We start from the raw sequence: 22,905 nt of genomic DNA on the forward strand, positions 1-22,905 counted from the left end.
GCTTAAGAAAGGAGCGTCATGTGAGCCATTCGTATTGCTAAATATATTACTCTTTTAACAATACACAATAATATGAAAGCAAACTTTAATTTTATAAATTAGAAAAGGGCAGATACATGAAAGGGATTTATTTGTTAAGACTCTGTTTACATAATCAATAAATGACAATTTAAAAAAGAGCAACACGATGGTGTACATTTTGTAATCAAACCATTCAACTGTTCAATAAAATGGCAGCTTCAGAACTGCTACAATCAAAATGATCTGGAAGCTTGAGCACTGTCACATCCAGAGCTAGCCATACAATTAGCAACAATTAGTTTGTAACTGTTTTTGAGGAATTTTGCACAAAAATTTAAATGAAAGAATAATGGATCCCATCTTTTTTTTAAAGAAATTCAAAGTGCCACAGAAAATGTACAGCAGTTTCAAGTACTATATTACAACAGTGATGTGCAAAGGTATCATTAACAGCTAAATAGTCTTAGTGGGATACATAATATAAAACACGAGCTATTTCATTTCACATTTAGAAAACATGCGGCTCAAATTGGCGTAAAACTTGGAAAAGGTCAACCTGGATACCAGTATAAACTGAGCTTGTGTAATGTCTAAATCACATCTGGTACATTTGCAATGATATCAAGCAAATGTACTGACACTGGAAATTGATTCTGGCTATGGCTGTTCTTCAAATCTCTAAACTAAAGTCTCAGTTTGACTGCACAACAGAAAAAAATAAAAAGATGTCTTCAAATACAGTATGTCTTACACAGTACACATATGTGGTATATACCGGTAACTGTTTTTTGAGAAGAAAAAAGAAGTCAAAAGCCTAAATACAGTGTTTCCTAGCTGAGAGTGACATAGATAGCAGGGCCTCATTTTCAGCCTGAAGAATGGATCTGAACAAGGACAAAGAAATGTGTGTTTGTGGTAATGGTAGTTTTCTGTCCAACAGGAAATAAATTGCAGACTGAGCCAGAACCGAAGTGTGAACAGAGGATGCTGATTTACAGGGATGAGGTATCTCTGGGTGTAACCTGCAGGCCGTTGCTGACCTGGAAGCGTGTTTCATCTGATATTCCGTACTGTTCCAATGGATCCTGTGGAGAAAAATGAGCAGAACTCAAAAAATGATCCCAATCTGCCCTCTTTATCTACCCACCAACTGTTTTAATCGCACTAACTCTACCAGAATCAGCCTCACCTTGCCGGTGAGCCTGTGGATTTCGGTCCGATAGAAAATCAGATTTTTCCTCATGAACTCGTAACTGTGATGAGAATATAAAGGTATAACATGTTGCATCAAAAAGGTGTCCCTGAGACTGAAAACGTGCACCATGCACACCTGAATATACTTTCTTTTTATAAAAAGGAAGAGAAAATGCGCTACCTGGCCTTGATAATGGCATCCACCCACTCCACACACTGCTCCTCGGAGTCACATTCAAACAGATATTTCCTCTCTGCTTCGTCCAGAAATGCTTCAAGCAGAAACACAGAATTTCTTGTAAACACAGTGCAATTACCAAAATATTGACAGCCTGGCGATGAACCGTTGCCTTTTGTAGCGAAGGACACAAAAAACCAACAAAGGGAACCCAGGATGCTGCAGCTCACCTACAGAGAAGGACTGACCGTCTTCTTTCTCCACCCTACACTGCTCCAACAGCAAGGCTCCAATGGGCTGTCAAAAGCACCAAAAATATACCATAGATAAATGACAGAAAACAACATATTTTAGACAGTTCAACCATCGACCCAGCTGACCTCCTCCTCATCAGTCCGGAAATAGAACAGGAAGTTGACGACCAGTTTCACCAACCTCTTCTTCACCACTGCGCGACATTTAAAAAGGGAACTAAGGTGAGGAACCGCACTTTCACCTCAAGACGACTGATGAAAATAAAGGGTCGGCTCAGTGTGAAAGAGCTACCTTACCGTCCCCTTTCTTGGGTCCTCGCATCCCCAGCTCGGCTGCCTTCTCGGACGGTTGGCGGCTCAGGGACACCAGCTCCTTCTCGTTGAAACGCATCACGACCACCGACGCAGAAAAACAACAAGGCACACGGACACTTTCACTTCGATCGGCTCATGTTTCACTAACGAGACGTGTAATAACGAGAAGCCACGGCACTACGAAGAAGTCAAGGCAGCTCTGGCGATATCGAGACTTTAATTCCGCCGGAGTGTTGGGTCATTTCACCCTTCAGCTATTGCAGCGGTAAGAAACGCTTATGATCGGCGACCTGACAAAAGTCTTCTATTCCCTTGACCTTGACAGAAAACGCCTTAAAATCAGGGTTAGTAACGGCAAGGACAGTTTAAACGGGCAGTAGTAAAGTGAAACACGTCGATGGGTAACAGTACTTCAGAAGCGGACACTCCTCTGGTGACAGTACGGTAGTCGGCGAGGGTCAATCACTGAGCGATTACAAAAAGATAGAAGAAAAAGATTTATATACGTGTAAGTTTAGGGAATGTACTAAAGGAAATCTCGTTGTTTGCAATTTTGAGTGTAGTTTACAACCTTAACTACTCACGGATTGATTATCTGGGGTAAGTAAAGTATTATTCACTATATCTCTTCAGTTGCAAGTGCCATTTATTGCAAAAGCTTAGCACGTTTATAGTTCCAGTTCACTGTGTTATGTTATTAATGTATCAAAATGTAGCCTTTGCAATCCTAAAATGGGAATCTTAAAATGCACAAAATCATATTTGTTAATGTATTTGATTTATCAATTCCATCATATCTAAATAAATACATGTACTTTCTAAGAGATTTGTATACATGGAAACATGGATTAAGGTATACTTATAATTCTGTTTATAATTTTAATCGACGAGCCAATTTTGTTATGTCCAGTAGGTGGCAGTAATGTACCGGATGCGCTGTGCGGATTCTCTGACAGGAAACAGGAAATAGGCTCTAGTCTGAGCATGCGCACTGCAAATAGTGAGCGGCACAAACGTAACGTTGTGAGGTAGGTGACTGGTTTGAACAAAAGGTTTTTATAAATACCGTATTCATACTTTATTACTTTTTGGTTTTGTATTTAATTAGTATTATTTACATGCACTCGAATGATACGTCTTTGTTTGTTGATTCAAAGTTCCGGTGTGTTAAAATCTAATCAATGGCTGTTAGCTTAGCATTGAAATTTGCATCATGCATTTCAATAGCTGGGGTTGCGTTGTGCTAATACATTTCGCTTGACTTTGAATATTTCTTCTATAAATGACAACATTTCGCTGCTCCCCTTTTTATTTTTATGCTGTTAATGAAACAAAATCGTCAGAAACAGCTCGATGAATTGCTAAATGAAAAATAGTACATTTGAATCGTGGCATGCAATAGTCCGTAATTAGTGTAAGCACTCCAGCACTTTTTATTGTTAACATCTTTTATGGCAGCATTTTTTTTCTGCGGACATCAGTTAACAATCTACATGGAATCCCTGTCTATTGTTTTCCAGGGATACTGGTATCTAAGTGAGACCATCATACAGCAAAAATGGATTTCCAGCATCGAGCTGGAGGAAAGACTGGGAGCGGTGGTGTTGCTTCTACATCGGAGAGCAACCGTGACCGACGGGAGCGTTTGCGACAGCTCGCCTTGGAAACCATTGACATCAACAAAGACCCCTACTTTATGAAGAATCATTTAGGGTCATATGAGTGCAAACTTTGCTTAACACTTCATAACAACGAAGTAAGGAAATCTAGGATTTTTTGGCATCTGTTCATCTTGGATATAATGCGGAGATTAAAATAAATTATCTTTCATTTACAGGGCAGCTACTTGGCACACACACAAGGAAAGAAACATCAGACCAACTTGTGAGTTTATAATGGTATATTGTCTTGAGTAATGAGTTATTATTGGACTAATCTTACATGCAGATATGCGTATATATCTTTCCCTTTTACCTATTTGTTAAAACCACTGAATGATCACTAGTATTGTAAAAAAAAAAAAAAAAAAACCTGTTCTAAAACTCCCCACTGAGGTGAATACTTGGTGTTTTGTTTCCCCCAGAGCTCGCAGAGCAGCCAAGGAGGCCAAAGAAGCTCCTGCTCAGCCAGCCCCAGCAAAAGTTAAAGTTGAGGTCAAGAAGTTTGTAAAAATTGGTCGACCAGGATACAAAGGTAAACTGGTTGCATGGTCGTAAATCACTGCAGTGATGCTGTCACTGACATTGTTGGTTTCACTGCATGTGTGATCCATTTTGAGATGTAATTTCTCTGTTTCTTATTTCAGTGACGAAACAGAGGGATCCAGAAACAGGACAACAGTCTTTACTTTTCCAGGTGTGACATCCCATTTTTCTCAATTCAATTCTCATTGTCGACAAAAATGTAATGTCCAAAAGAAGAATAATCCGATTTCTGTGTTGCTCAGATCGATTATCCAGAAGTTGCTGAAGGAATTGGACCCAGGCACCGTTTCATGTCTGCCTATGAACAGCGCATTGAGCCCCCTGACCGTCGATGGCAGTACCTGCTTTTTGCTGCTGAACCATATGAAACTATTGCCTTTAAGGTCAGCAAAAGCTACTCTTCTATTCTTTATTATGTTTTTTTCTTTCTTTTCTCACAGCAATTGTGGTTTTTCCAGGTTCCCAGCCGAGAAATTGATAAAGCAGAAACTCGCTTCTGGACCCACTGGAACAGAGAGACTAAACAGGTTCTTCCTGGACAGCGCCCACACCACATGGTTTTATAAGTTAAGAAATATGTGATTTAACCTTTGTTGTCCCACGCCACAGTTCTTCCTACAATTCCACTTCAAGATGGAGAAGTCTCTTCCTCCAATCGGAGGTCCTCCACCACCTGCAGGTATGAAGCGACCCCCTCCCCTGATGAGTGCTGTTGATGGACACCCAGGAAGCGACTCCATGCCTCCTCCACCGCCAGGAGGAATGTCCATCCATCCTCTCCCCCCTGGTGCCCCGGGTGCCCCCCATATGCCGCCTCATATGCCACCCATGCCCATGAGGCCACCTCCTCCTGATGGTCTATGATCCTCTAATAGATCCCTGACCAGTTGATCTCGACGGATTTCTTTTCTTGTGTGCAGAAAAGCATCATTTCTGAGAGCTTTTTATACATTTGTTTAGTTTATGGATGAGCAGGACACCCCAGCTGGTCACATTGTATTCTGTATAAAGATTCTGGTTACGAACTGAAGCCTGGAAATTGCTTTTAAGATGCCGATTTTGTAATTAAACTCTTGGAAAAATTAGAGTCTGTCTTTTTACACTCATAAAATTGAAATCAAACGTGCTGCCAAATGGATCAAATCCACGTTAAACTCTAACCTATGTTAAGTTTATTTATCTTCAGTTAAGATGCATATTCACAATGTTGGAACAGGTTTTTTTTTGTCTTTCATTCAGGTGAAAACCCGAACAACTCGATGAAATGCAAACGCATGCATTTTGTGACAGCAGAGACCTGAATTGGCAGAAATGTTGAATGAAATGGTTGTGTGTGACCATAATAGCAACCCAGCAACATTCGCTAATGAAGTCTTCTGTTTTACAACTAGTTTCATGACTTTGGAGTCTTTTTCTTTACTTTGCGTTCCCTCAGTTGTTCATCCTTCAGTCCGGACTCCTCGTTTTCCTCCTCTTCGCCGCCATCTTCTATTTCCTCTCGTTCCCTTTTTTCTTTGAGTTTGTCTTCACCCTTTTTCTTGGCTCTTCTGACCTTTAAATTTTCTCCTCTTCTCTTCATGAGTTTCTTGTCTGTCAGCGGCTTGTTTCTCAGACCCCTCAGTGGACGCGCTGTCCCCCCTGTCCTTGTTTTCACCCTTTGGAGGTCATCGTCCTCTTCCTCATCGTCTTCATCGTCGAGGTCTGGCAGCCACCAGAACATGACCTCCCACAGGGATGTCTCGGGCTGGAAGAGATCTGAAGCTCAAACACAGCAAACTGCATCGAAGGTGGAGCATCAGAGAAAGTGTCTTTACCTCTAGGTCCTGTCCTCTTTGTTGTAATGCTCCCGATCGTCTGACTCTCAGTCCCACATCCTCCTCTTCCTCCATCGCCCTCTGACCCCGCACTGCCTCTGTCGAAACACTAAACATCAGCGTCGTTCCAGGATGCATTGAAATACTGTGGTGGTTACCGTGAAGCCTCTGGAAGCCTGAGGCCAGCACCAGGATGGTGATGGCCACAAACAGGCAGCGGTTCAGGGTGACGTTTTCCCACGGTTTCTCCATCTGGCTCAGGTTTTGGATGGACAAAGTTCTGTGCAAGGATGCTGCAGCAAAGAGGGAAACGTCAGTAAGGACAGCCGGCGATGGGGAAGGATGTGACCGACTCACTGGTTCTGGAGAAGCTCGGCTCCTTGGGCAAAGTTCTGGCCTCCGCTCTTGGACGCTGCGGAGCCCATTCCTGTCAGGGAACGATTTTGAGGTTTAGACATAATGTGAGGGGGTTCAGGGGGAAATTTCATTTTTAAACTGACCTCTGTGAGTTTCCTTTTAGCGTACATCTCTGAAAGAGACAGCCGTTGTTGAAAAGATTGTACCCATGACAACAACATGATTAAATTTTAAGTACAGTGGTTTAAATGGGCTTTTAAATAACAATATCTGTATGAATAATTCTTTATAGGAACAAAAAAAAGCCTCCCTGCTGAGTTAAACCTGCATTAGCACCTGCTGACACTAAACTGTTTATTTCCTGGGTTTCATAATTCAGTTTGTTTTGGAGTGATTTCATGCATTTTCATCACACGCACACACACACACACACACACACAGTGAGCGCAGAGCCTTCATCTGTTGTTGCCTGCATTGTGTAACTCTATAAATACTGGAGAGCAGCAGAGTCGCTGAAATATGACCCCCCCCGGTTAGAATCAACACAGTCAGAATGCAAATGCAACCTGCTGAATGGACTGTGTACCAGACATTGTTTCTTTTCAAATACGCTAAACATTTGTGGTGACACAGAGCTCTCCAAACCCTATCAACGCCACGTGGGAGAAGAAATGTATCTAGTAGCCTGTTTTATTTTGGAATTAAATACTTTTCTGGAAGCGTTCCTACTCCCAGATGATGAATAGTGACGACTCTGGTGATCTGCCTTTGCTCTATGAAAGTGAGATTTTCAGTGTGTGCGTGTGTGTGTGTGTGTGTGTGTGTGTGTGTGTGTGTGTGTGTGTGTGTGTGTGTGTTGCCACCTGGTCTGCGGATTTGTCCAGCAGGCTTCTGTGGAGGAGGATCTACTCTCTGCGGCCCTAACTCCTCTTCAAATGTCTCATAGCTTTCTTCCATTATAGCTCTGAGGGGGAATGAGAGAATGAGAGGCTGAAATTTTAAACCTTAATTAAATTATACTGGTCAGACTTCAATAAGAGGTTGTTTTAAATCTTTTTATTAACGGTGAAATGAAAAAAGGCGTTGCTGTCTTAAAATTTTACTTCATTCAGCAATAATCTGTTTTTTTTTATCAATTTAATCAAAAATCTTTGGCTATATATCACAAGTAAAAGGTCAGCCTCTCCATTTTATAAATGTGAAAGAAGATGTTTCCTGACCTTCACATTTACAGATGAATGTTGCAAGACCCTTATGTCTTACATGACATTTCCAGGCGGACACTGAGCTAATGTCCTTTGCTCACTATAAATAGATGTAGCAATGCCGCTGAGTTACAGATGGATAGACGCCTCATATAAATACACGAAAAAGAAAAAGCCTCAAGTAACCATCATAATCTGATGTATTCTGCCCAGCGATGAAGCTTGAACTTTGTCCCTGAGGGAAATAAAGGCCTGACCTACCTGCCTGCACATGTGGAGGTCCCCCAGGGCCGCGTTGTGGGAACCTTTGTCCCAGTGACTGTTGTTTCTCTGCACTAATGGCAGCAGAGTCACGCTGAGGTGTCTGACAGCCAAGCACAGGTGCTGCTGGATGGAAAAAAAAAAAACAAAAAACCCCAACAGTGTCAGTCAGAGGGGCTGGCTGAGGAAGGGTTGACATGAGAGCAAATCCCAGAAGAGCCTTCAAAATGTCGCCCTTACTTTGGAAACTGAAAAAAAACTGAAATGGCATTCTGTCAATACAAGTAAATTTTTTCTTGTCCACAATTAAAATGAATCAATCAGTAAAAATTGATTTACATTTGGAATTTCATCATGTGATTCAGTTTCTGATTTTCGTTACCAACAGGGGGCGCCGTTGCGCCGTAAGATTGCAATTAGTCGCTGTTCTCTACTAATGAGGGGTGGAAACAAACCTGAAGATAATTAAAGATTGTGGGTCATATTTAAAGTAAATCTAAATCATTTTGCAATATTAACCCCCCCCCCCCCCAAAAAAAAAAATAAAAAAAAATTTGGGGCTGTTGGAACTGGTTGTGCCATTTCAGCAAGGTTATTTTCCCCCATGGAAACACAAAAATTCTCGCTCATGGATCTGTCCAGTGTCTGCTTCAGATCATTCTAAGGACTGTACCATTTACACCACGGTTTATTTCTCATTTGCAGTCCTGTTATATCATTTCCCAAAGGCTTTCCCTCTTTTATATCATCGTGAACTGCATTTTCCTCTTTAATTAATTTATGCCCTTGAATGGGGGAACCTCTTATTCACCCTCACAGACTCTTTGTTGACATTGTCCTGAAATGGTGACCAAACACTGGCCTAATTACTGGAGCACATCAACGACCTTCAAGTTTCCTCGGCAGGCCATTACCAAAGGAGCACCACCTGACCTGAGGGGTCCCAGGATCCTCATCTATGTAAATGAGGACAGCTGCGGTCTGCTTTTATTCCCCTGCACCAGATTGTTGCGTTCACTTGGTCTCGCAGTTCCCTTTAATTATTCTTGAAATTTTGCTTTTGCCTCTGTTCTGTGATTCCGGGACTCTATAATCTAAAAAGAATCACCAGTCTGTTTGATGTGAAAGGCTCAGGCCTCGGGGTTTATTAAATTCCCCCTAATGATGAACTGCCCAAAAACTGCTTTTACAACCACTGCTGGAATTCCTATCAGCAAACCCAAGGTCATATCATCGACAACAAACTCCAGGATAATCCCTCCACATCTTTAGGTTGCTGTCAGTGCGCGACATGCATGGAGGCCGATCGGGAGAACTGTTGAGCGCTGAAGTGGTGATAGTGTTCTCGCCCGTAATGAGCTGTCTGCAGATTTAATTGACCAAATCTGCAGTCTCACCCCGCTGATTTGTCAGTGCTCATTAGTCCCAAATATATAGCCCCAGCACCAGTTACTGCATTATCTGTGTCAACAGCTCTGATTAAACAGGGCATTTGATTTGGAGAAATTCGCTCTTCCGAATGAAGACTTCCAGCATTTCGCCGGCATCTCTCACTAAACATTAGTCAATAGTCCAGGCTGATTTCATTCCCAGCATGCACGGGGTAAAAAAAAGTGAAACCCTGCAAAGACTGAGCCAAAACTTTCAAGGGCAACACAAGCGCCTCCTTTGGACTGACCACGTCCTAAAAAGTGAGCAAACGATGCCGGCGGACATCCTAAAGTTCCAGATTCAGGCCCAGAGAGAGATCTGAGCTAGATGAAGCATTGCATCCCAGTTTGTCCTTACATAATGGGGACTGTGCTCAGAGGGGTCGTACTGGCCCGTTCCCTTTGGGAGCAGCTGTACGGTGGTGGGGCATGAAATGACATCAAATATGGAGTTAATGTCACTGGGACTAGCTATTAATGACAGTTTAGCTTACATTGAATAGCTGTGTGTGTGTGTGTGTGTGTGTGTGTGTGTGTGTGCGTGTTTAGCAGGCTAATATAGAGAGAGGCAGGGCTGAGACCATTAACTTTAGGCCTCTTTGCTTAAAACACTGTCAAATCCCTCCTCCCCAGCGTCAGAGTTAAGAGCGGTTTTCTGACATGTTTTTAATCTTTCATAATCTCCTGCCGGTCCGACACATTTGATCATTTGCGTGGAGACGTGAGGAAGAGTTTCTCCCTTGAAAAACGCCTGCTGCTCATCTGTCACTTTCCAGGTAGCGCCATCAAAGCTTTTGGGGAAAGAGAGCGGGAACGATTTTAACGGCTCGCCGTTCCTCACAGCTTGACACGCACCCTCTCTCACGGCTTTAGAAAGTTATTTATTCTTGGGGGGTCTATAAAGCACTGAAATAATGCTTGATGAAGGTCAAGCATTGAAATGTTGCAGCTTTGAATAAGCCTTTATTGATTGAATGCCAAAACGGTGACAGTTTTCCAGACAGACCATAAGTTCAAGTATAAAAGAGTTGACTTGTTTTTCTATCCTGAGTTCTTAAATTCTGAGGATGTTTGGCTGAGTCCTGGTTTAACAACCTTCTCTCATAACAAAACTCACTGTATTTACCTTGAATACATTCTGCGTGCTTGAATATTCATCCCCACTCCCTCCTAACTGTTGCTGATCCTACAGTTTAACCCCCTAGAGGCTTTATAATTTATATACACAGCATAAAATTAACCTATATAGACATTATACCACCTCTACCTCAAACCTGAGACATGGATTTGTCTGCTGTGACATTTTTGCTGCTTGGATTTGTCCCTTCCTAATTTTGAAAGGTCAAAATCTCTGATTTAATGTCTAATAAATTATCTAAAGGTGCTGAAATGTCTAACTTCTACATTATCCTGGAAGGGACAAACTCACACTCTGGACGGATGGGTGTTGAGGTCTTGGCTATATTAATATTGATATATATCCTCCTGTTTTGAGTTTATGGATTTACATTACCTTTGCCTGTTATTAACATTTCAGTTCAGATTTATTCATGAGCTATAGGATGGCTGATTGACAGGCTGTTTTTCAGGCTTTTACAGCCAAACATCGAAGAGATGCTCAAACACAACCCTCCACCCCCCCTTCCCCATTTGTGTCCACAGGATTCTTTATTGGTGGTTATTTGCCCCCACATTCTCCTGGATTATTGGATTATTTACCATCTACTCATCTGGGGCAATTCAGTCATTTGTGGGGGAGGGGGGGGGGGGGGGTCTGTGTCAGAGGGGTCCGGAGCCGATGCCTCACAACCCCCCTTCGCAGTTTTCACTCTGCTACGTTAATGCATGAAATGAGGGAACTGCTCCCGTGGCTGCTAAGATGAATAAATGCGAAATAAACTTATGTGACATAAACACTGGAGCTGGAACACAGAGACAGATCTTTGCTTTCAGTAGAAATATCACATATAAATAATATAAAGTACAAATACTCCAGGCTGAGAGCTTTAATTACAAACGAAGGCTGTTAACAGCCAAATTTATTACACTCTACAGAGTACAGATTCATCATAAAGTTGTACATATTATTAGACTTAATTATAAGACTCTCTGTGCTGTAACAGAAATACATGAATACTTTATATATTATGGTGCAAAGATTTTTTAGTTTATTTCATGTGGGAAAAACATTTTAAATAGGATGCTCAAAGTAATTACAGGTAAAATATGAATACCGTATCTGAATAAATGAGTTCGGGTCCCTCGGGTCCCTGCTGCAGCTTTAAAGGCAGGACGTGCTGGTGGTGTTAGCTGTGCACAGCCCCATAATCAATAACTCATTTCAGAGCCTTAAACTCATAACCAATTTGTGAAACCACTAATCAATTTCATCTGCGGCTCCCATTTGTACCCAACAGGGGAGAGACAGGATGATGGGGACAAAGGGGGCCTCAACATGGGTTTGCCATCAAGAGATTTTCTCTTTAAAGTCACAAAAACCATTAGCTTCAATACAAGCTGAATTTTGGGACTTGGCCCTGCATGACGCAATTCAAACGAAACACTGATATTTGGGAACAGAAATTCTCTCCCGAGGGCTGGTTGGTGACACAGGAAATCACGAAATCTGAAACAACCAAGCCAAAAGACATCTCTTCATTCAAAAACCAGTACGTTTACCGGCTGCAACTCTCAAATCCCCCCTCCCCCCCATCCCTGCTTCTCTTTGGTGTGCTGTGTTTGTGTGTTAGCAGCCTTTCAGTCGGCCCCCGGTTGTCAACTGACTGCAGATAATTACAGCTATTTGACTGCAGCTTTCACAGCCAGTCCTTTCTGCAGGCACTTAGAGAGGGAGAACATGCCAAGCAGAGGCCCTTAACTGCAGATAACTACAGACAGGATGGCAGAGAGAATATGGCGGAATATAAATCATACAGATGCTGGTGCTGTCAGTGTCTTCCGCGTGAAGGAAGGTGAGGCTCTGCGGTGACCTGTTAAACGAACGATCAAATGCGACGTCGTGGTTGTGCAGAGAAATACAGACACGACGCCCGAACCCATGAAGTTTAAAAAGCCAGATGTTCTTATGTGGAATCCGTGAGAAGGGAAATAATGCTGAGATGTTGTTGAGGGTAAAATCAGCCCATTCTCTTCCACATTACGAGGCTAATCCTGGTTTGAAGGGCTGTAATTGTTCTGCGGCTGTCATACATTAGCTTCCTGCCTCTCAGCTCGGTTCTATATCCAGAGCAGAAGCAATGAGTCAGACTTTGATGACAGCTCTCGCCGTCGTTCTCCATCTTCCTCCGTTCCTCTCCTCTCCTGACGCTTTTCCCACTTCCCCTCCCAGCTGATTGTCATCTGCTCCTCCTTCCCTCCCTCCATCTTTTGTCATCTCCTGCTTGCGTAACCTAAACAGAAGGGCGGCGGAGGGCGCGGCGGCGGGACAGGAACCCCCGCGTCTGTCTGCCCGCGTGTTTCCTGGGGAGCCGTGACAGCGGAGCACCTGACCGCAGGCAAAAGATGATAATAGCAGGAGAGATCAAAGCTTGGAAAAGATAACAGGCACATGAGCGCGGGGCTTTCCATCCATCTTCCTCCTCCAAACAGTGTCTGACTAGCGAACGTGAGATCAAACAAGTTCACAGAGGAGGGTGACCAACTCTCTTCCCTTTTCAGTTTGTTGCTTCCACTTTCGCTTTAAAACAGCATCATCAGGACACTTTTGGTCGCCCATTCTGGACGTCTGATCTAAATAGCTCATTATATTTCATAAACATTAAGGCTTGACATTTGGATTTGATCACCACGCAGCTTTTGCTTGGTTATTAACCAGTTTCCTTATGTCAGTACACTCACGTTGCCTGGAAAACGGAGGCGTCATGACTGAACTTCTATCCATATATGCTCTCACGCTCGCGTGGTGCTTTCTCTCTGGTGTATTTTCTACCCGTATGCACTGACTCAGGTACACAGGAAAAGCAATAACACGTGCAATCGCCGAGGCCGCAAAGCAGGAGTCTTGTAGACTCCCCGTAGATGGAAGGAAAAGTCAGTTTCCATGCACAGCCTAAAGCAGCGTCTCATTTATCAATGCCCCCCTCTCCTCCCCTGTCTGAAATGCCAGAAGGCTTGATCAAGCTCTTGCTAAAAACTCAATATATCACACAGTAATTGGTGCCTGCGCTGAGAGCGGCCTAAGCTCGGCCAAAGCTATCAGGCTTTCGGCAGATTTGATTCATCATAAAACAAACTGCGGCTTGGAGACCTGAAACAACGAGGGCAGCAGCAGCTGCTGCTGCTCCTGCTGCTGCGTGACACCGCCGCCTCGGTCTCAGGTGTTGGGGGGACCGGCCAGGGCCAGAGCAGCCCGGCGTGCATCAGCAGACAGGCGTCATCTATCCCTCCCAGTCTCATCTCCACTGGGAGATGGAGCTCTCATCACTCATCCTTCCCCATCAGCCCTGGTGATTGGCTTATTATGTCCTGGACAGATGAAGAGTGGGACAAATATCACCACACACATCATTGCTTCCATGAGGGGACACACACATGCACTCAGAAACACACACACATTTGCAGAGCTATCTTGAGAGGACCTTTGCATTGCCTTCCATTTATTTGTGCCATTTATTGTTTAAGACCTTTAACCTTGACCTCACCTTTAAATTTGAGCCTTTATTGTGAATTTTAATGATAAAGTCATTACAAAATAAATAAACAAAACAGTTTGGACCCATTTGAATAAAACAAACCAAGACACACACAAACAGAGCATCTGAGATTGATACCAGGACAACAACAAAATCTGATTCACTATTAAAAATATTAAATTAATTCTTGTCTATCTTCATTTTGAATTTGGTTACTCACTCGATCTAATCACTAAAGTGTTTTTATGGCCCTTAATGCTTTTAAATCATCTCCCTATACTTTTTCTTATAGGAGCCAAGGCTGCAGCCGGCTATTTAAAGTCCATAGAAACAGTAACGCTGTATTACATCACATCGATGCGTCCATGCAGTCAAATGCACAGCGCACCAGCTGTTGCTACCTGTCTCTGGTTACAGAGGGACACACTGTCTGTGAGATTACTGGGTTTTTAGTTGACCAAGGGCACCAGCCAACCAGGATTAGTTGTCTGCTCCAAAATCTTTATATAAAATCATTATGAAAGGTGACACCTCAATGACACTAGCGGCGAGCGCTGAGCTCTGAGCTCTGAGCGCTGAGCTGCATCTGAAGCAAATGATTCAGGTGCAATAATGCACCAGAATAATCCCTTTATGTGTTTCAGGTAAGATTACAGTCTGTTGGAAGAGTCGGGCGGATAACGTGGTGGTCCAGGGAGTCAGGTCCTCTGCATGTTGGTGTTTGAGAGCTGGAGACTTCACACGTGGGTGTTTTGTTTTCTGCCTATGGCGTGCAGGATATATTTTTCAATCTGAGGTGAACAGAGGTCCCTCCAAAAGCCTCAGCACCTTCCTTCTCCCTCATCCTCTTTGCACAATCCTTTTATATTTCGGCCCCTCTACCGCCGTGTCTCCCAAAGCGCTCTGACTCTGTAACCAATTTCATACAATATTTCTGCCAAAGCCTCTATTTTCCCTTCACTTCTGCCCACTCACTTGTCAGTGCACCTCTATTTCACGCGGTACATATTCTCATTTGGACCTCCCACTTCCAGTGCCGTTAATCTTTCCCTCCGATGCTTTGCTCCTCACCTTTCGCTGGCCTTTTTTGCGAGATCATTTCCTCCCTCAGTGCCGTCTTCTTGCTTCAAAGGTTTTCCTTCTCTCCACCTTGCGAAATGCCCCCCAGTGCTTAACGTGAAACTGCCCTTCTTTTCCCAGGGAACCTCAAGGGTGTGTGAGTTTACTTGGTTAAATGAAACTGTCAGGTGGTTTCGTGACTATATCAGAGATGATTAATGCAGTTCTCCCTTCATGCATACATGGGCTGGACTGCAGGAGAGGGAAAACCAGACAGGCTTTTCACTTTCCCCCTATTTAAACAGTTTAGCTTATTTTTTTAAGGTCAATGCACAGCAGCATGGGAAACTGAGAGGCTGTTGCACTTTCCCTCAGTGTAGGTGGCAGAAAAAACAAGTTCAGCAGAAGTTGTATTAAAGTCAGGGCTCATAAATCTTGTTGGGATTTATGATTTTACAGACACTACAGCTATTACCAGGGGCCATCACCATATTCATCTCCATGGATGTGTTTAAATACACAGTCAGTGTTGCAGATGTGAACACAACTCTCCTGACATGACTAGGACATTTAGCCGATGATAGTTTTTACTTTGTGGTTGGCATACGTGAACCCAAGCGATGCTAGCTTGATTATGTATTGTGTATTTATCAGAAGAAGGTAGGACCAATGCAGAGGTGAGGCACGGGAGATGCACGAACCACTCCTAAAAGAGCAGAGAGGAACAAGAGAAACAACAATAATTAACAGCAAATTCACCCCACAGCTGACTCTAACATAAACCGTTGTTGATTTTCAGTGACCAAAGTTGTTATTTTCTGATATGTAGCTGCCATGTTAGCTAGAATCAAAACAAAAAGCAAATCCGTCCAACCTCAGGCATCACACGCTCATTCACCAGCCTCCTCCAAGACTCCGCAGACTGTTTTCATGCATGTGGGTCACGTTTTTAAAGCATGGAGCATTGTCATCAAATGCAAATCGGCCACTATCATAACTTTATAGATTACTGGGGGCATCTGGCTGATGGTTTTGAAGTCTCAGACAGAAAATGCCACTGTCGCTTTGGTCGAAAGAGTGTCTGAAATTGTTTGAAGATGGTCAAATATTTTTATGCTATGTGGACAATTTAAAGCTGATTTCAGAACAGCTTCAGCCTGCTGAGCCATAAACATCACTAGACCTAAAGCGTGCTCGTCCCTCCAAACGCCGTCCACTGTGCAGTCAATTAAGAGGAGCTGATGGTCGTGGTGGGATTGAAGGAGTAATTGCTGCCCTCCCATCATGGTATCTCAGGCTCCACTCCAAACTGAGTTCTGTCTGCCAGGACTATAGAGCAGGTGGATGGAGGCAGATATAGACATGGTAATTAATTAAAATTCTCCCTCTCCTCGCCTTCCCGTTTTAATGCATACATAAGTACCCCTGTTCAGAGCACAAGGTGAGCAGGAGCTGCAACGCAGGCTGGAGAGCAGAGAATGACCTTATCCTCAACGCTTCACTCTTTTTTTATTAGAGGACTTCCTTCCATATAGTATCAAATCGTTCAAATGTTACCCACTTTTGCCAATTTGTCAGGATTTGGTGTCACTTGTCCTCAGTGAGTGGTGTTTAATCACCAAGACGAAAGATGTGGCCATGATAAGAGCTGATAAAATGACAGTTTGTGTAAAATGTGTAAACTTCTCTCTATGTCAATTTCCCTGCGGGCCAGCTCAGACTAAATGGAGCATGAATTAGCAGGGTAATGGCAAATTGTGCTGTTTAATGTACAGGATTAAGAGGCTGAATTGTATGCTCGCTAGTAGGCAAAAATTTGCATTTTGGCACATACTGTAGTCCAATTAAAGGAGGCTCAATATTAATTGGATTTAATTAACTAAAAGTGCAACAGTCTACTTTCCTGAAGGTTAATCCCAAATTACATCCACATTCCAGGGGTTGTCTGCTGGTTTTCAGGGATTCCTGCGTACCAGTTCTATATTAAGCAGCAGCAGCCATATGCAGCTGCCTGACATTGGGTGGTGGTCTAGGTGCAGCGGTTCCATTATTATTCCTGATTTTACACTTTATACCTTTCCACAGAGACCAGATCCAAGAAAGCCATTATTTTAACCAACCGTTGATTGAATTTTAGTTTACCCCTCTTGTAAAAGTGTCTTATTGAGCACATTGAAAGGAATAGATTTTCATCAGCAGGGCGTAGAAATTAGGGCCTGGGTGGTGCGTTTGTGCGCGAGCGCGCTCATCGGGTTTTTAATCAGGGCGTCACAGTCTCTGTTCCCATTAGGTGCAGCAGGCGGAGTTCTCCAGCCGGCTGCTTCGGAACAACACCCACTAAAAAAGCAGATAATGATCCCACATTTTCAGACTCAAAGAAAATTACCTTGCCTTCCCCTTTGTCCCCTTGTCCTCCCCCTCCACATCTGCAGTCAGGACCAGCTCTTGTGTGAGAAAATGAAAATAAACAATGAGAGGAAGGTGAGAGAGGGTATGAGAATTTGTCTTCTGACATGACAAAAAAAAAGACACCAAAAGAATCTAATATGAGCAGCCGCCACTGTGATTCAGTGTTGTGTCCCCCGGCCTTCCATATGTCACACACCATTTTCAGAAATCATCAGAGGTGCTCCCACGTCTACCGCTCAGTTTATAACACGCGCGGCTACAATAATTGAGTTTTTGTGTTTCGGCATCTTCACCGACGGTGTGTGATCCCAAACTTCATTCCACATGTCAAAAGTCATTATTCTTTCTGCTTCCATCTAATTGACTCATCTTTTCTTCATTTCATCTCTAGGCTGTATGCACAAGGATTCATCTCCAGGCTACAGTCGCGTCTTTTTTGGGGCTCGTTATTCAGAACAGTAAAAAGAGCGAAGTGGGTGGAGATATGCACAGGTGAGTTAGAAAGGGAAAGATGCCTTTACATGTGTATGTGCATTGATCTAATTTCTTTCTAAATCAAAGTATAAGAATAATCTGGTAACTCCACAAACTGGATGATAATTGGATTTCTGCGATTAGGTAAACTTGTGCTTGTTCCATCTTTCCTCACCTGTCTAATTACCTCATCGACCTCACCTGGATCTCATTGGCTCCGCCCTCTTCCTGATGTATATAAGCTGACTCCCCCCCTTTACCTATTGTGTACCAAACTTGGGAACAAATAAATCTTGTTAATGTATGGATGCTCAGCCCCACCTTGCCTGGAGTCCCAGTAAAATATGTGCATCAGTTGGGACGAGTTAGCGTCCCTGATCGGGGTGAGGCATGTCAAAATCCAGCATTTGCTGTGAATTCAGACGTGTCTCTGAATCTTTCCTTTCTCTTCAGGTCTGGAACACATCCCAGCTCATGGGCAGGATGCAGGTTCCACCCCGTGCATGTCGCCATCTGCCAGATCACATGAAGATGAGCAGCTATTCACGCCTACATCCACTGCTAGCAGCTAGTAGAAGGGTGGGTGATGTTTATTCCTCTGATTTACTCTTACTACTGTAATTTGGATTTGTATTGACACTTGCATTGGACCCGTCTGTGTGGCCCAAAGGGCAGAGACAGGTGCTCTAAGTGGTATTTAGGCCATGTGGGGCCCAGTTTAGCTTCGTGTGAGGGGGGAAACAGATGTAAATGAGCTTTTAAGCTTGTGGCTGGTGGAACAGCATTCTCTGAAGCTACCTCATTTATCCCCTTCATCCTCTTCTGAGCTGGGGACCCAGACAGTCGCTGCAGGCTCGTGCCTCCTCCGTGACTTTTTGGAAGTGAGCGAGTCATTTGTGATGGTGACCCAGATGCGCAGATCTTCAGTCTAGCCCCCCCATGGCCTCCGTTTGGGGTCTGAAATACCCTTATGGCCCGGCAGCGCTGCTCATCACTGTCTGGACTTTTCATTTTCTGACGAAGAGCCTTGCGGTCTGCGGTGGTCTGATAACCAAATTGTCTTTGTCTGCGAGACTCTCCCCCCCTCCCCCCATGATAACATAGCAACAGGCGGGGGTTATTAAAACCGACGCTGTTAAAAGATCCTGAGCGCACGTGTCTGTGCTGTCATACCGCATCCTCCATCAGTGTGTCAGATGCGGTTGGATTAGTTGCCATGGTTTCCCATGGTTTTGATCAGGCTTATATAATGTTATTGGTGGCTGGTTACTGTGAAAAATGAACACACACACACACACACACACACACACACACACACACCACACACACACACACACACACACACACACACACACACACACACACACAGTTTGTGTCAGTAAATGTTGCTCACCACCCCCACATCCTTGTCCTTTCTCAAAGAGAGGAGCCTGAGGACAAACAACAGCTCCTCTCACATCATCTTAATCTTACATTCATTACGCTCTCTTCCTCCTCATCACCCTCTCTTTCCCTGTCTTCCATATCTCCCCTACCTTTCAGCCGTATTGTCACCGCTCTCTCCCCTCCTGTGCCCCACTTTATCTCTCCAGTCAATGCTCTATTGATCTTCATGAGCTCTCTCCTGCCATATCTCCATATCTCTTAATTCCCTCACTTTCCCTCCCTACCTCGCAGGGGTGTTTCCAATTTTGCGCGGATACACAATCTTTCTTTCGATCAGTACCTATAGCTCGCTCAGTCACACTCCTTCCCCTACAGTTATTTATTAATCTCTTTCTCTTCTTTGCTATCGCTGGAAACAGAATGTAACTCCATCTCCACAAGTCTGACCTTCCTGCCAGTCGTCACCCACCACTCTGGCAGCCAAACAGGGGTTTGGCTCAGTTTAGTTGCACGTTGGCTCAATCGAGCTCAGGTTCCCTTGAATTAATAGAATATTAAACATTTGGAGGGGAATTGCAACCACCAGGTCCAGTTTCTGGATAGTCTACAGTTTCACCTGATATACTGTAAAATGAGGCTTGATGAGGACGGAAGAACATGAGAGATCTGTAGACGGTCTGCAAAAAAAAAATCAGAGTTAATCGGAAACCGTCAGTCCATAACGCACTTTAGGTTTTACGATGCCCCTCGGCTTATTTGTATTGTTGTGTACATATAGCTCGGACACATCCTGTATGCTGTTGTGATGTATTATTACCAATCTTACTTTTGATTCCAGATGTGTCTTTTCTATGTTTGGTTGGCATGTTCTCCCAGAAGCTGAGTGGGTTTGTCCAGGTACTCCAGTTTCCTGCCACCATCCACAAACATGAACATTAGCTTGTGCCTCCCCTCGGTGTGTGTGTGTGAGTAGATGGTGTGTGTGTGTGTGTCTTGCGATGGACCGGTGACCAGGGTGGTTAAACGGGTGGGTGGTTTGAACCCTCGCCTGGCCGCTCTACTCATCCTGCTCAGTGAGTGGGGATGCTAACCCACCCAAGCAAAAGCCTGAGCCAGAGGTGACATCTGCCCCCCCGATCCCCCCACCCCAGGGGGCACTGCCACAAAAGGTCAGTCCGTGGAAAAACCCAATTTCTAAAGCCCATTTCTTTCTACGCCGCCTCTTCATCATTTTTATAGGCGTCTCCCGAACCAAACTTCTGTGTGTATTTCCCTTCTCTTCTCCCTCAGCTCCCACTTTTCATCCGGATCACGTCATGTTTGCTCCCCCCCCACCCCCTCACTTCCAACTGTTTTTGTCTTTCATCTTTTTCACTATCCATTATCCGTTTTTTTGATATCCTCCCTGCGTCCATCACCCATCTCCCCATCTGTGCCTACATTCAGTCTCCTATTCCTTTTCTTATCCTTATATTCTTCTCTCGCTTTCTAACCCCCCCACCCCCCATCCACACACACCCTCCTGCTCACAACCCCGCTCACGTCCAGGTCTGTTTCCACTGATAAGACTCTCAGTAATACCACTGCACATGCACATGCAGAGGGGGGAGAAAATGATGTTGCATTGCCAACATAGTTGCCATCGCAGCTAACTGCCATTGCTCCATTTTCTTATGTCGGCGCTAATGAAGGTGTCAGTGATATTGTCCCAGAGACAAATAGAAACAGGAAATGAGGGGGCAGGGGAATAGGGTGTGCAGGAGAGGGCCGTTTTGCTTTGAGCTGCACCGAGAGCAGTCGTCAGCCAATATTTCAAGGCTTCTCAGGCGGCCAACAGCGACTAAGCTGCTCAAGACACGATCAGAGGTCCACGGCAGCCGGTGTAGCTCTGTCAGATGTCCCTCTGTCCGCTATATTTATCTACAAAAGACTGAATCCAATTAAATGTCTAATTAACTAAAGATGGCCTCAGGGTTTAGTTTAACTTTATTTTTTTTATCACAGTAGTTTCTCCCATATTAACCAGTATTGCTGTGTAGAGTCAATTGTAGACTCTTTACTGGATTTGCTGACACTTCTGCTGCATAGTAGCTTTTTTTCCCTGTGAGTTTAGTAGCTTTTATTGGATGTTTCATTTCCTTTCTCTCTTATTCTACCTAATGTGCCATCTGGGGAAAAATAAATAATATTACTTGTTTAAAAAATACTCAACTTGTCCCCATGATCTTTAAAGACTTGCTGACAAGGCCTGATTTAACAACCAGCCTAAATTGAGGAGGTAGTTCTGGCTTTGTCATCTTAAAAATTAAGCATCTGCACTGTCTTAAATCTTTTTTCTCTCAGCTTTCAACAGCTTTGGTTCTTGAAAGTAATTTATTCTCCTCAACGGTTTGAGAGACCAATAAATATAGCACATGGATGCTCTTAGTATATAACTGCTTTATTCTGGGAGTTTCGGGGTGCCGTAGCCTCAGTCTAGACTTGCGTAATGGAAAATAACTCGGGTCATATGAGAAGCGTGTGGTATTTCTGCATGTGACTACAGTTGGAGGTTTAATTCCACTTGGCTTGTGACTGCCTTTTTTTCAAAAGGAGAGAAGCCGCCAAAAACAACAGCAATAAGCAAGTCTTAATTTAGTCTTGCGATAAAGCGGATAATGGAAAACGTACAGGAAAGATGCCAATCACGTCTGTGCATTTAAATAGAACTTCCTGTTTCCATCCTGAGATGCTGGTCCAACAGCGAAAATCATCCATCCACTAAATTAAGACGCTCAAATGGAAAATCTGACCTAAAATGTATTATTAATACAACTATAAACCATTTTTGTTCCATTTATTTCCAATCTCAGATGTGATATATCCAGCTCCCACAGACTTTCATAACCTAAATGTCATCCCATTTTGCTGGAAATGTCAGCACAAATGAAAAGACCTCGGAAAAACTTACCTGTTACCTGGCTGCAGAATGTGACCCGCATGCTACACCTACAGCATTATCCAGAGCATTCCATTCGTGCAGGGCTGAAGTATTTGAGTGATGAGGTGTTGTTCAAGCTAAATACCAGAGAAAAACACCACCTGCTCCTGTCGGTAAGGTGGCAAAATATCAAGCACACCAAAATGATGCAGAATTAGAGGAATAATAACCTCCAAAGAGGTGTAATCTCTGGAATGGAATCAAAAAATGTACTGAGATTTCTTTCCAGCAGTCAGGTCTTACCATAAAAACACAAGAGTATCAATTCGGCAACCACTCCTCAACCCGGTAACATCTGCTGTTTGGTTACTTAGTAGTTTGGTCTGTGACAAAGGTCAACCACACAAGGGTCCATCGCTTTTAGGCTGACAGGGGTTAGAGGAGCCACCGTGGCGGTATTGGGTCAGCTTTGGTCAATAAATTGATTCACCTCTGTGTTTACAGGAGCAAAGACAGCAATGACAGTCTTTATTTAGTCAATATGTCACAGCTTACGATTCCTAAACAGAAAGGACATATCGTTGAACCATTGAGGGGGGGGGGGGGGGGGAGCCCAACATTTAGTTGTACGTTTTTTTTTTTTCTGAGCATATTTTAGGAAAGAGAAGGTCCGTTTTTCAAATTCCAGGGACACTGCCATAATGTTTCAACGCAGGGAGACATGATGTAATATGTTACTGTTGGTGGTTCGCTGGGTCAGAAGGTGGAGTGG

General features: G+C 43.7%; 3 protein-coding genes across 4 annotated transcripts in view; 1 reads left to right on the forward strand and 2 right to left on the reverse strand.

Moving 5' to 3' along the window:
• Positions 1–68: 68 nt before the first annotated feature.
• Positions 69–2,205, reverse strand: plekhj1 (pleckstrin homology domain containing, family J member 1). Its single transcript, XM_057056818.1, has 6 exons — positions 1,945–2,205; positions 1,774–1,841; positions 1,624–1,690; positions 1,397–1,487; positions 1,211–1,274; positions 69–1,106 (listed from the first exon to the last, which is right to left on the reverse strand). Exons 1-6 carry the CDS (start codon positions 2,036–2,038, stop codon positions 1,014–1,016), a joined length of 477 nt encoding a protein of 158 aa, XP_056912798.1. The 5' UTR covers positions 2,039–2,205; the 3' UTR covers positions 69–1,013.
• On the forward strand, positions 1,978–5,251 carry sf3a2 (splicing factor 3a, subunit 2). Of its 2 annotated transcripts, none has more exons than XM_057056816.1 (9): positions 1,978–2,227; positions 2,873–2,990; positions 3,483–3,718; positions 3,800–3,846; positions 4,046–4,155; positions 4,268–4,317; positions 4,409–4,549; positions 4,625–4,693; positions 4,776–5,251. In XM_057056816.1, exons 3-9 carry the CDS (start codon positions 3,521–3,523, stop codon positions 5,028–5,030), a joined length of 870 nt encoding a protein of 289 aa, XP_056912796.1. In that variant the 5' UTR covers positions 1,978–2,227; positions 2,873–2,990; positions 3,483–3,520; the 3' UTR covers positions 5,031–5,251. The 2 variants fall into 2 exon arrangements, with proteins under 2 accessions (XP_056912796.1, XP_056912797.1); XM_057056817.1 differs by having other exon boundaries at positions 2,009–2,227; positions 2,876–2,990.
• Positions 5,252–5,293: 42 nt separating this feature from the next.
• Positions 5,294–22,905, reverse strand: part of LOC130538964 (uncharacterized) — a 34,207-nt gene continuing 16,595 nt past the window's right edge. The window contains exons 2-8 of the mRNA XM_057057026.1: positions 7,808–7,929; positions 7,201–7,301; positions 6,481–6,509; positions 6,338–6,407; positions 6,139–6,273; positions 5,981–6,078; positions 5,294–5,910 (exon numbers count right to left, since the gene is read on the reverse strand). Coding sequence (XP_056913006.1) covers positions 5,560–5,910; positions 5,981–6,078; positions 6,139–6,273; positions 6,338–6,407; positions 6,481–6,509; positions 7,201–7,301; positions 7,808–7,929 — 906 coding nt within the window. The 3' untranslated portion in view covers positions 5,294–5,559. The remainder of the gene's footprint in view (positions 5,911–5,980; positions 6,079–6,138; positions 6,274–6,337; positions 6,408–6,480; positions 6,510–7,200; positions 7,302–7,807; positions 7,930–22,905) is intronic.

This window comes from Takifugu flavidus, chromosome 15 (assembly GCF_003711565.1).
Source record: "Takifugu flavidus isolate HTHZ2018 chromosome 15, ASM371156v2, whole genome shotgun sequence".
NCBI lineage: Eukaryota > Metazoa > Chordata > Actinopteri > Tetraodontiformes > Tetraodontidae > Takifugu > Takifugu flavidus.